This window comes from Lithobates pipiens, unplaced genomic scaffold, assembly GCF_037356315.1.
Source record: "Lithobates pipiens isolate NorthernLeopardFrog02 unplaced genomic scaffold, aLitPip1_a1.2 Scaffold_23, whole genome shotgun sequence".
NCBI classification, from domain to species: domain Eukaryota; kingdom Metazoa; phylum Chordata; class Amphibia; order Anura; family Ranidae; genus Lithobates; species Lithobates pipiens.
Window position 1 is genome coordinate 146,146,945 of NW_027507785.1, and position 13,587 is coordinate 146,160,531.

The 13,587-nt window shown below is 47.6% G+C and overlaps 1 protein-coding gene across 7 annotated transcripts in view; it reads right to left on the minus strand.

Moving 5' to 3' along the window:
- IPPK (inositol-pentakisphosphate 2-kinase) overlaps window positions 1-13,587 on the minus strand; it is a 1,165,378-nt gene that overhangs the window by 782,949 nt on the left and 368,842 nt on the right. The window contains exon 1 of one of the 7 annotated variants that reach the window (XM_077452472.1): window positions 3,798-4,011. The exons of the other annotated variants lie outside the window; for them this stretch is intronic. Coding sequence (XP_077308598.1) covers window positions 3,798-3,813 — 16 coding nt within the window. The 5' untranslated portion in view covers window positions 3,814-4,011. Of the gene's footprint in view, window positions 1-3,797; window positions 4,012-13,587 lie in introns of those variants that run through there. 7 annotated transcript variants of the gene reach the window in all.

Genomic DNA, 13,587 nt, shown 5'->3' on the forward strand with positions numbered 1-13,587 from the left:
ACCGGTGTAGTTTCAATTGTGCGGTCTTTCCTGCTGAAATCAGCTAGGACATGCCCCATAATTAAAATAACAATTAAAGGAAAGAAAAAATAAATAAAAAAATAATAAATAATACAGTACATTTAAAGTATCATGTTTTAAATATCTAGAACCAGTGTAGAACCCAAACAAACCTTTCCCCAAAATCCCTTCTTACCCTCAAAAAGTGGGAAAAATTGAAAAAGAGAAGGGGTGCAACAAGTGATCCGAAGAGACCCAGCTGGGGCCATTCAAATGGGAAGGACCCAGAGTGAAAAAAAGTTTGAGCTTATCTAGCTTAGATAAATCACATATAGTTAAGCAATTTAGGTAAGTGCGGATTCCTTGAATCTCTTGGTTTTTGGTTTCTGCCACACCGGAGTTAATCGGGCTCATGGGCATCTGTCGTTTAGAGGAGTGGTCATCAACCCTGTCCTCAGGGCCCACTAACAGGCCAGGTTTGCAAGATAACTGAAATACACCACAAGTGATATAATTTGCTGCTCAGTGATTGCAGTATTCTAGTCTGCATCTCCCCAAGGTAATACATAAAACCTGGCCTGTTAGTGGGCCCTGAGGACAGGGTTGATGACCACTGGTTTAGAGAATCCAGCGGCAGGTCCAGGTGATAGAGAAGACGGGGTCTGAGTAATAAGTCCCAGATGGAGGAGGAGTTTTTCTCCCTCCTGAAGCTTGGCAAAGGTATAGGACTTGTTATAGGAAAACTTGAGATTGAATGGAAATAGCCACTAGTATGTTATGTCCTTCTGAGCGAGCACCGAGATGAGCGGTTTAAGCGATCTCCTTTTTTGGATGGTAGATGGGGATAAATCCGCAAAGATTTGAATAGAATGATCCTGGATCTTAAGATTTGCGATGGAGCATGCCCGCTGCAGAACTTCTTCCTTAATCTCATAATAATATGATTTCACCACAATGTCTCTTGGGAGTCCGTCTGAATGGGGGGGGGGGGTCCCAGAGCTCTAAAAGCCTTGTCCACCTCCAATTTGCAGGGGTGAATATTGGGGATAAGGCTCTGAATGAGAGTGTGAACCACTGCATGCACATCTGACTTTTTCCAGAAGACCTCTGATCCTGAAGTTATATCTGCGAGATCTATTCTCGAGATCGTCTATTTTAGACATGGCCATCTCGCTGGTCTTGAAGGTCCTGTATACGATCAGTGTTTTGATCCCTTCCGGCGATTGTGGTGTCCAGGTGTGATTAGATTGTTTCTATGCGGGATCCTAAGGTCTGGAGTTCCACTTTAATGTCCCCTGTAATTTTGGCAGCTGTTTGAGAAATTCCAATGCTCAGCATGTCTGAGAATCTGGAGAATAAGTCTGCTAACTTATTAGGCATATCAGGCTGGAGGGCATGGAGATCCTCCCTTAACTCTGGGAGAACGGAGCTTTCTTCCATAGGGGATAATAAAAAGTCCTGTGTCCTATCAATGATTCCGTGGATGCAGCTCCTATTAGGTGAGTGAGTGTGCTCTAATGCTCAAGGGAGGGAGGATTAAGGTGTATGGATTCCAAGGCTGTGCTGGATGGGAAGTTACTCTGATTATCCCATGGTGGAGGCCGGGTCATGGCCGCCATCTTGGTTCCCTGAGAATCCACAGTGGGAGAGATTTGTGCCTTTGGGGGCCTATTAACCATTCCTGTGTATCGGATGTGGTACCCGCTCTCGTCACATCTCTGGAGCTGCCTGATGAGCTGGTGAAGGGACTGGTTGGGCGCTTTTGTGTCAGAGCAGAGTGGCGCTCCTGGGTCAGCTTCATTTCTCGGCCAGAATCCCAAAATATCCTCCCATATAATGTGGATGATGGCAAGGAATGATGTGCAGAGTCTGGTGCAAGGATGGAGAGTATTAGTCTATCTGTGCCCGAGGATGGAGCTGGCTTGAGCTAAAATGGCAGCCGGCACCGAGCTGTGACTGAGAGGAGAGCTGGCTGCAGCTTCAGACACCTCACTCCTGAGGCTCTCCTACAAGGCTGGGAGGAAGGCAGGTGAGATACAGTGTTACCTGGGTGGAGGATGGCAGGTATGAGGCCGTGGGAGCCTGAGGATGGCTCCGGGAACGGCCGTAATTGACTAAGCCGAAGCCCACAAATCGCCACAATAGTGGTATGGGCCAGTGCAGGGGATGATGCCCAACAAATCCGTGGGGTCCAGATCTGTTCCAGGCGTGATGAGGCTCAGATGGAGCTAAAATGGCGTCCGGCCTCGAGCTGTGACTGAGGGGAGAGCGGGCTGCAGCCCCTGACAACTCACTCCGGAGGCTCTTCTACAAAGCTGGGGAAAAGGCAGGTGAAATGCAGTGCTGCCTGGGTGGAGGATGGCAGGTATGAGGCCCTGGGAGCCTGAGGATGGCTCTGGGAATGGCCATAATGGACTAGGCCGAAGCCCGCGGACTAGGCCTGAGGCCACGAAATGGGCACAATAGTGGTATGGGCCTATGCAGGGGATAATGATGAACAAATCTGTGGGGTCCAGACCTGTTCCAAGCGTGATGAGGCTCGGATGGATGCGGATGGAGCGTTGGGGATTCAGGAGCACTTATCTGAGGCATCCTGCTCGGCTTTTCAAGAGTAATGTGTACATGGAGGCATTGAAATTTGAACTGAATCATCAAATGTATGTCTCCTTAAATTGCTGCTTGGGGATCTAAGCTCTGTCTTTTTCACATGGGATTGATGCGACTGAACAATACAGGCATACTAAAAGCAGCTGTCCGCTCATTTGCACAACTGTATTTTTCTCTTTATCCACACATACAGTCATAAAAATTTAGCGGAGATGAACACTATTATTATTTTTTTTTAACTGTATGGCCTACTAGTGCAGTTTTATATGCTCCGTAATGGTTTTGGCAGTCTATCCTGCTACCCGCTATTCCATTTTTTTTATTTTTTTTCATATTAGCCAATTTAGTCTTTTTTTTTTTTTTGTAAATTCTTGTATGTACAATCTAAAATATGCCCCCTTCAGTGGGTCATATGTGGGTGTCCTGGGGTGGAATAGTGCCCCTTTTTCTGGTTCTTCTCTGGAATATTGCCCTTTTCTGTGGGTGTCATGGGGAGGAATAGTGTCCCATTATGTGGGTCTTCTGTGGGTGTAATGGGTGGAATAGTGCCCCTTTCTCCGGGTGTCCTGGAGTGGAGTATTGCCCCTTTCTATGGGTCTTCTGTGGGTGTCCTGAGGTGGAATTGTGTCTCTCTATGTGGGTCTTCTGTGGGTGTCCTGGGGTTGAATAGTGCCCCTTTATGTGAGTCTTCTGTGGGTGTCCTGGGGTGGAATATTGCCCCTGTGGGTCTTGTGTGTCAGAGGCTGAAATGGTGCCACAAAGTTCCTGTAAAAATAATAATACAAATAACTGCAGTTTGAAGACCACGGTTTTATGGTTGGAAAGGTTTTTATATGTCACATGCTGTTGTACTTGTTAACACGGCTGACCTTTGTTTTTTCTTTTCGATACATTTTGTAATCAGTGTAGTGTGCAATTGTTGAAATGTGTTTTGTGTAATAACTGTTGCTGGCATCAGGAAATCATAAAGAGAAGTAAAACCTGTGTGCTATTAATAATATCCATTTACATAACAAAAACACCACCAACCCCAAACCAATACTCAATCCAAGCCCTCACTTGATCCATGTGCCTATGTGAATCCTATAAAGAGGCACACAGGGTAAATAAGGGAATGACTAAATATAAAAAAGGTTTCACTTTACCAGCTTTGTCAAAATATATTTTGAAGTATCAAAAATGTTACACACCTGGTGAAGTGCTCATCTATGAACTGCTGGCGAAATTAATTGCCACGAGGATTGTACGACACTTTCAGGGTGAAAATGTGCTCTTTGTCCTCCATTTCCTCCAAATCAATGACCTGCAGCAGACCAGCATGCCAGGTAATGTTGTGGAGGATGCAGCATGCAAGGAACCTATCCCCAACTTTATCCGGATCATACCAAAGGAAACCTCCCGAGTGATACGCAGCGGAATCTGGTCTTCAGCACACTGAATGTCCGCTCGATCACTATTCGGGTGTAAAAACCCAGGGTAAACAAGGATATCCCGAATCACCTAAGTGAAACAAATCGTTGATGTTGCATTAAATTTGTAAAATCATTTTTGGCAAACACATAGATACACACACACATATACAGTATCTCACAAAAGTGAGTACATCCCTCACATTTTTGTAAATATTTTATTCTCTCTCTCAAAACGTCTTCCAGGACAGCCCATGAGACCTAGGGCTCCTCCTACCAGGACAGGAAGCATGTTACCCCCACCAGATAAAAGGGCGGTCCTCCAGGCCCCGTGTCAGTTATTAGTGTTTCCTCCGAACAGGGGGTAACGTGTTCCTGGAACCTGGTCCCCTGGGTCTCATGAGCAGGGGCTCTGTAAGGCTATTTGGGGCATGTCACTAACCTTCTCTTCTGCCAGAAGCAGCACACCGCTAGGGAGGTTGGTTGTGCTGCTGTCTCCTGTCTCTCTGTGCCTGGAGAGGGCCATGACCGTGGTGATGTCTGCTCCCAAGCGCCTGTAGTCTCTATGAGAACAGCAGTTTCCTCTCCTCACCCATAGCATGGCTGAGTGGCGTGAGGAGAAACAGGAAGCAGCAGGGCACGAGAGGGTGGAGCTTCTGTGCTCCAAGCTGGCCCACAGGAAGTGCTGAGTGATAGGTCACATCCGGGGCATATGACATCATCGTGCGCCAGACACACCAGTTTCAGTCTTTTTAAGCGGTGCTGATGGGAAACGCTGGTGTTTTGGTGGAAAGCAGCCAGGCTGTGGAAAGCTAAACGGGGCAGGATGAACCAGTCTGCAGTTCCTGCACAGGCAGTGGATGCAGTGCCCAACACCAGCACCTCACAGGTAAGCCTGAAGTGTTTTGTCACCATCTTGCTATCCCTGTGAGTGTTCCCTCCCCCTCCCCTCTCTGTAGTAGTGGGTTATGGGGACACATTTCTTCCCTCCTGCACGTGGTGTTTTGGAGTGTCAGGGTGGCTGAGAGTCTTATTTGGGGTCATTTATTTTTGTCTTACAGACCAAGACCCAGGAGAAAGATCAGGCACAGCCACCTAAAAGGAAATGTGCGGTGTGCGCAAACAAATTCAGCTCCTCTTGGAGCAAAGCGGTTTGTCGCAGCTGTATAGAGGGCCTTGTAAAAGATGACCTGGTTACCTCTTGCCAGAAGATGCTAGCTTCGGTCAGAGATGAGCTTGCGTCCACCTTTAGTTCCTTTAGAACACTTATTGACAAGCTCCAGACTCCAGCAGAGGGTCCGACTTCACAGAAGACGACAGTCAGCACTCCGCAGCAGGTGGACAGTGAAGACTCTGAGGGTGAGGTCAGATCTACCCGTTCCTCTCCAGAGGAATCAGGGTCAGATTGAGCCCGGGGATAGAGTATCCACTCAGAGATTGAGATTTAATTTATCTGCAGATGTGGATGGCTTATTGAAGGCCATCTATACTACCCTCAAATTGAGTGAAGAGGAGGTTCAGCTATCCAAATATGATCTCATGTATAAAGGATTGCATAAGAAAAAAAAGTTTTTCCAGTCCATAGTTCATTGATTGATACCATCAAGCTGCAATGGGATAATCCTGAGAGGAAACCATTCTTCTCTAGTAATCTTAAAAGGAGGTTTTCTTTTGATGAGCACACTGCACAGCCGTGGAATAAGAATCCCAAGCTAGATGCACCCCTTTAAAAGGTTTCAAAGAACTCTGAACTAGTGTTCGATGATATGGGTACGCTTAAGGATCCGATGGACAAGAGGGGGGATATCCTTTTCCACAGAGCCTGGGACTCTGTGGTTGGGAATCTCAAATCTGCTCTGGCTTCCACTTGTGTGGCCAGAAATCTGGAGGTGTGGTTGACCCAGATTAAGACACATCTGTTAGCAGATACCTCCAGAGAGCAGATTTTGAAGTCTTTTCCTCTCCTCTTTCAGGCAGTGGGTTTTTTGGTGGATTCTTCAGCAGAGTCAGTACAAATGTCGGCCAGGACTTTGGCTTTAGTGAACTCGGCCAGGAGGAGAAGCCTTTGGCTTAAGACCTGGTCAGGGGACTCAGCCACCAAGTTACGCCTTTGTGGGCTCCCCTTAACAGGCGATCACTTATTTGGCCCAGGGCTGCAGGAGGCACTGGAACGCACTGCCGACAGGAAGAAGGCTTTCCCAGAGAAAAAGAGAATCCCAGCAGCCAGGAAGTTTTTTCGTGGCCAAGGCAGGCAGCAGAATCCTAAAGAAAAGGACAGCAGGCCAAAAAAACATTGGACAGGGCACAAGGGCAGAGGCAAGGGGGGTCCTGTTTAACCATTCTCAACAGCCCGCCAAACCGCAGTGACTTGCGTTCTCCGGTGGGAGGAAGATCGGGGGCCTTCTTCCCACAGTGGGCAGCAGTTACTTCAAGCCCCTTTATTCTGGACCTTGTGACCAACGGGTACAAGCTGGAAGTTGCCCACCAACCACCAGAGTGGTTTTTGGTCACCTTTCCTCCCCAGGATCGGGAGAAAGCGAAGGCCTGGGTCTCCAGATCGGAGACTTATTGGATCAGAAGGTCCCGATTCCTGTTCTCCAGTCAGATCAAGGCAAGGGATTCTATTCCCATGTATTTGTTGTGAAAAAGCCGTCAGGGAAGTTTCGACTTATCCTGAATCTCTGAGCTTTAAACAAATCAATCCGATACAAACATTTCCGGATGGAGTTGGTTTTCACTATCAAAAGCCTACTCTACCCAAACTGCTACATGACCACGTTGGACTTGAGGGATGCTTATCTTCACATCCCTATCCACTCAGCCTTCCAGAAATATGCAAGATTAGCAGTGAAGATGAATACAGGGACCCGACAATTCCAGTTCCAGGCCCTCTCCTCCCCCGTCTTTCCTCAGCCCCACGCATTTTCACAAAGGTGTTGGGGGAAGCCCTAGCTCCACTCAGGCTGAAGGCAATAACTATTACCCCTTACTTAGACGACCTCCTGGTGGTAGCAGCGTCATACCAGAAGCTGTTGGAGGATCTCCAGGCTGTACGGGACTTCCTATAGTCCTTAGGCTGGTTGATAAACGTAGAAAAGTCATCCTTAACGCAGGCCCAGAAGGTGACTTACCTGGGGTACAACTTTTGCTCGTTGGATCAAAGGGTCTTTCTTCCTCAGGAGAAGATTCCGAAAATGGTCCAATCTATGTCAGCGTGGCAGACAAACCAGTCAGTCTCTCTAAGACAGGTTTCGAGGGCAGTGGGTCTGATGACCTCCTGTTTTCCTGCAGTTCCATGGGCGAGACTTCATCAACGTCCACTACAACTGTTCCTGTTAAGAAACTGGAACAGGGATGCAAGGTCCCTGGAGTCAAGGGTCTGGCTTCCCACCAGGGTAAAGAGAAGCCTGTGATGGTGGAGAACAAGCCAGCACTTAGCAGGAGGTCTCCCATTTTCCGAAGGATTACTACGGATGTGAGTTCCTGGGGATGGGGGGCTCATCTCAACAATGCAGTGGCACAGGGAGAGTGGTCCTCAAGGGAGGCAAAGGCTTCATCCAATCAAAGATAGCTGCTAGCGGTTCACAGAGCCCTGCAGTCATTTCAGAAGGAGATCAGGGGCCACAATCTTCAAATTCTGTTGGACAATGTTGCGACAGTCGCATACCTCAAGCAGGGGGGCACGAGAAGCCGGATACTCCAGTCAATTGCCTAGGAGATCCTAGTATGGGCAGAGGGGAATCTGGCTTCAATTTCAGCTGTGCACTTGAAGGGCACACACAATTGCTTATCAGATTACCTCAGCCATCACCGGGTAGATCAAGACAACTGGTCCCTTCATCCCAATGTCTTTACAGACCTCACCAGAAGATGAGGATACCCAGTAGCGGATCTGTTCGCAAACAAGAACAACTGCAAGCCGGAAATGTTCTTTTCCGTGAACCCAGCAGACCAATCCTTGGGGATTGATGCGCTGGCAAACCCATGGCCTTGCGGCCTATGTTATGCCTTCCTGCCGATCAGACTTATTCTGGAAGTCCTCCGGAAGTTTCTTCTAGAAGAAACGGACCTCATTCTAATTGTGGTAACCGTTTTGGCCCAAGAGGCCATGGTTTCCCCTGCTACAGACTATTTTCAGAGCCTCCACTGAGTCTTCCAAAGCGGGAAGACTTATTGTTGCAGGGTCCAGTATCTCACCCCAAGGTGATTTCTCTAAGATTGTCGGGTTGGTATCTGAAGAAAAGATGCCAAGTGCCCAGGGGTTCTCCGACAAAGTAGTCAGGACTCTGGTAGACTGTAGAAAACCAGTCACCAGAGCCATTTATTCAAAGGTTTGGAAAAAGTTTAATTCTTGGTTATCGGAGAATCAGAGACTAGCCCACGATATTCCTGCAATTCTGTATTTTTTTCAAGAGGGGGTCGACAAGGGTCTTTTCCGTTAGTACAAATCAATTTCAAGGGCCAGACCAGTAGTTGTGAAGAGTTGTCCTTCTTGGAACCTGTCCCTAATGCTTCAAGCTTTGGTTGAATTTCCTTTTGAGCCCCTCGAGGATATCTCGGTTAAACTACTTACATTAAAAGATGTTTTGCTATTAGCTATTACCTCAGCACATAGGGTAAGTGAGCTGCAGGCCCTGTCAGTTAGGGAGCCTTTTCTCAAAATTTTTGATGATCGAGTCGTTTTAAAGACTGATCCAGGTTTTTTGCCTAAGGTGGCTAGTACATTCCACCGAACTCAGGATATTGTACTGCTATCCTTTTGTAGTTTGCCGCAGGGCAAACAGGAAAGAAAATGTAGTTGCTTAGACGTAAAAAGGATCCTCCTTGTTTATCTTGAGGTCACTAAGACCTTTAGGAAAACTGATGCCTTGTTTGTCCTCTTTTCGAGGGCGCACAAGAGAAACAGTGCATCTAAAGCCACACTAGCCAGGTGGATAAAGCAAGCTATCTCTGAAGCTTACAAAATTAGGGGGGTTACTCCACCTTTTGTCACTGCACACTAAACTAGAGCCTTATCTACGTCTTGGGCTGAGAGGACTGGTGCCTCACCAGAGCAAATTTGCAGGGCTGCCACATGGTCCAGTTATTCAACCTTCATTAAACATTATCACCTGGATCTCCTATCACTCAGGAGCAGGCGTTTGATCGTAAGGTCTTGCAAGCACTTGTCCCTCCCTAGACTGGTAAGCTCCTGGAAGACATTTTGAGAAAAGCAGAGTTAGACTTACCAGTAACTCCTTTTCTAAAAGTGTGTTCCAGGACAGCCGGTTTCCCACCCGGTTTTGTCTAAAGTTATGTGTATTATGCATATGTTTTACAGGGATATCCTACGGTTCTTGAGTAGACTGACACAGGGCCTGGAGGACCGCCCTTTTATTGGTGGGGGTAACGTATTTCCTGTCCTGGTTGGAGGAGCCCTAGGTCTCATGGGCTGTCCTGGAAGACTCTCAGAAAAGGAGTTAACGGTAAGTCTAACTCCGCTTTTTCATGTGACAAAACTGAAGAAATGACACTTTGCTACAATGTAAAGTAGAGAGTGTACAGCTTGTATAAGTGTAAATTCGCTGTCCCCTTAAAATAACTCACCACACAGCCATTAATGTCTAAACCGCTGGCAACAAAAGTGAGTACACCACTAAGTGAAAATGTCCAAATTGGGCCAAAGTGTCAATATTCTGTGTGGCCACCATTATTTTCCAGCACTGCCTTAACCCCCTTGGACATGGCGTTCACCAGAGCTTCACAGTTTACCGGAGGTCCTCTTCCACTCCATGACAACATCACGGAGCTGGTGGCTGTTAGAGACCTTGCACCCCCCCCCCCCCTTCTGCTTGAGGATGCTCCACAGATGCTCAATAGGGTCCAGAGTTTGTCTTTTGGAAAATAGATGTACGGGTGCTGCCAGCATTGCTGCAGAGGTTGAAGAGGTGGGGGATCAGCCTGTCAGTGCTCAGACCATACGCCACACGCTGCATCAAATTGATCTGCATGGCTGTCATCCCAGAAGGAAGCCTCTTCTAAAGATGATGCACAAGAAAGCCTCTAAACAGTTTGCTGAAGACAAGCAGACTAAGGATATGAATTACTGGAACCAAGTCCTGTGGTCTGATGAGACCAAGAAAAATGTATTTGGTTCAGATGGTGTCAAGCGTGTGTGGCAGCAACCAGGTGAGGAGTGCAAAGACAAGTGGGTTTTGCCTACAGTCAAGCATGGTGGTGGGAGTGAAATGGTCTGGGGCTACAGTTCATTGAGGGAACCATGAATGCCAACATATACTGTGACACACTGAAGCAGAGCATGATCCCCCCCCTTCAAAGACTGGGCCGCAGGGCAGTATTCCACCATGAGAAAAACCCCAAACACACCTCCAAGGCAACCACTGCCTTGCTAAAGAAGCTGAGGGTAAAGGTGATGGACTGGCCAAGCATGTCTGCAGACCTAAACTTCATTGATCATCTGTGGGGCATCCTAACATTTAAGGTGGAGGAGCGCAAGGTCTCTAACATCCACCAGCTCTGTAATGTCCTCATGGAGGTGTGGAAGAGGACTCCAATGGCAACCTGTGAAGCTCTGGTGAACTCCATGCCCAAGAGGGTTAAGGCAGTCATGGAAAATAATGGTGGCCACATAAAATATTGACATTTGGGCCCAATTTGGACATTTTCACTTCGGGGTGTATTCACTTTTGTTGTTCGGTTTAGACATGAATGACTATGTGATGAGTTACTTTGAGGGGACAGCAAATTTACACTGTTCTACAAGCTGTACACTCACTACTGTTCATTGTAGAAAAGTGTAATTTCTTCAGTGTTGTCACATGAAAATATATAATAAAATATTTTAAAAAATGTGAGCGGTGTTGATATAGTTTTGCAGGATACAGAATTAGGAAAGATGTGCACATTAATGAAGAGTCACAGTTAAACGTGTTGCAGAGGTGAGAATTCAAATGATACTGCAGGTATATATATTTGGCACAATATAATAATAATATTTTTTTCAGGTATTTACCAAAACATATTCAAGCTATAGTTATATAATGTATATGGGCTGAAAGTGCACATGCTCAGGTTTAATTTGAGGGTATGTGCATCCAAATCAGAGGAAGGGTTAAGGAATTACAGCTCTTAAGAATAGCCAACCCCCCCCCCCCCCCTTTTTCAAGGGACCAAAAGTAATTGGACAATTATATCAAAAGCTGTTTCATGGCCAGGTGTGAGCTACTTCGATATTTCTTCATCAATTAAGCAGGTAAAAGGTCTGGAGTTGATTCTAAGTGTGGTATTTTAATTTGGAATCTATTGCTGTGAACCTACATCATGCGTTCAAAGGAGCTTTCCATGCAAGTGAAACAGGCCATTGAAAGGCTTCAAAAACCAAACAAATGCATCAGAGAAATAGCAACATTAGGAGTGGCCAAATCAACAGTTTGGTATATTCTGAGGAAAGAAGAACGCACTGGTGAGCTCAGCAACATAAAAAGGTCTGGACATTCACAGACGACAACTGTGGTGGATGATCGCAGGATCCGCTCTATGGTAAAGAAAAACCCATTCACGACATCCAGACCAGTGAAAGACACTCTCCAGGAGGTGGGCGTACCATTGTCAAAGTCTAAGATCAAGATGAGACTTCACAAGAGTAAATACAAGGGGTTCACCACATGGTGCAAACCATTCTTAAGCTTGAAAAATAGAAAAGCCAGAATAGACTTTGCCAAAAAACATCTAAAAAAAGCCAGACTGGTTCTGTAAATGCATTTTTTGCATGGATGAAACTAAGATTAATCTTTATCAGAAAGACAGGAAGAAAAAATTGTGGAGAAGGCTTGAACAGCTCATGTTTCAAAGCACACAACGTCATCTGTAAAACATAGTGGAGGCAGCGATGGCATGGGCATGCATGGCTTCCAGTGGCACTGGGTCATTAGGGTTTATTGATGATGTTACAGGAGACAGAAGCAGCCAGATAAATTCTGCAGTGTTTAGATATATGCTGTCAGCCCAGATTCAGCCAAATGCAGCAAAGTTGATTGGACTCCAACTTAAAAAAAGTTCTTTAAGTTCACTGTGCACTGGCGCCAGCCACAGTGCACTATGGAAGCATCATGCCAATGCAATCCCGTGACTGCAGACGAGACGCTACATTTTCAGGGTTTTGTGTTGCTTTGTGGAGCACAGCTAAGCGCCTCTCCACTGTCATTGGGTCATTCTTTTGTCTGTCTGGCTATCTGACCAATAGCACCACCATAGGACTTGGGTGGTGCTTTCCCCCTGGCAGCCGTGTCGCTTTCGGTTTCTGTGCCAGTGGGAAGTCGGCTCCATGAAGCAAAAATCAAGGTAATTTGATCTGATTATGTCAGTGTCTTTCCTCTACATACCTTGTACTGTAATCTCATGCTGTGATCTATGATCGGATGGTGGAGGGAGGAGGTGCCCTGCTTCTTCAGTGTCTTTCCTCCACATACCTTGTACTGTAATCTCATGTTGCAATTTGTGATTGGAGGGAGGGGGGAAGGGGTGTCCTGCTTCTTCTGTGCCTGGGAATTAACCTCCATTCACTCAGCAATCTGCAGGAGCATTTATGTGTACAATGAGGGGTCCCAGCTACAGCCATTGTATACGGTATCCTCACCTTCACTAGGTCTCTATCTCTCTCGCTCTCTCTGTCTGCCCGTCTGTCTGCCCGTCTGTCTGCCCGTCTGTCTGCCCGTCTGTCTGCCCGTCTGTCTGCCAGTCTGTCTGCCCGTCTGTCTGCCAGTCTGTCTGACAGTCTGTCTGACAGTCTGTCTGACAGTCTGTCTGACAGTCTGTCTGACAGTCTGTCTGACAGTCTGTCTGCCCGTATGTCTGACAGTCTGTCTGACAGTCTGTCTGACAGTCTGTCTGACAGTCTGTCTGCCCGTGTACCCGTCTGCCCGTGTACCCGTCTGCCCGTGTACCCGTCTGCCCGTGTACCCGTCTGCCCGTGTACCCGTCTGCCCGTGTACCCGTCTGCCCGTGTACCCGTCTGCCCGTGTACCCGTCTGCCCGTGTACCCATCTGCCCGTGTACCCATCTGCCCGTGTACCCGTCCGTCTGCCTGCATGCCTGTGTGTGTACCCGTCCGTCTGCCTGCATGCCTGTGTGTGTACCCGTCCGTCTGCCTGCCTGTGTGTGTACCCGTCCGTCTGCCTGCCTGCCTGTGTGTGTGTGTGTACCCGTCCGTCTGCCTGCGTGTGTGTGTGTGTGTGTGTGTGTGTGTACCCGTCCGTCTGCCTGCGTGTGTGTGTGTGTGTGTGTGTGTGTGTACCCGTCCGTCTGCCTGCCTGCCTGTGTGTGTACCCGTCCGTCTGCCTGCCTGTCTGTGTGTGTACCCGTCCGTCTGCCTGCCTGCCTGTGTGTGTACCCGTCCGTCTGCCTGCCTGTGTGTGTACCCGTCCGTCTGCCTGCCTGCCTGTGTGTGTGTGTGTACCCGTCCGTCTGCCTGCCTGTCTGTGTGTACCCGTCTGTCTGCCTGTGTGTGTGTGTGTGTGTACCCGTCCGTCTGCGTGTGTGTGTACCCGTCCGTCTGCCTGCCTGCCTGTGTGTG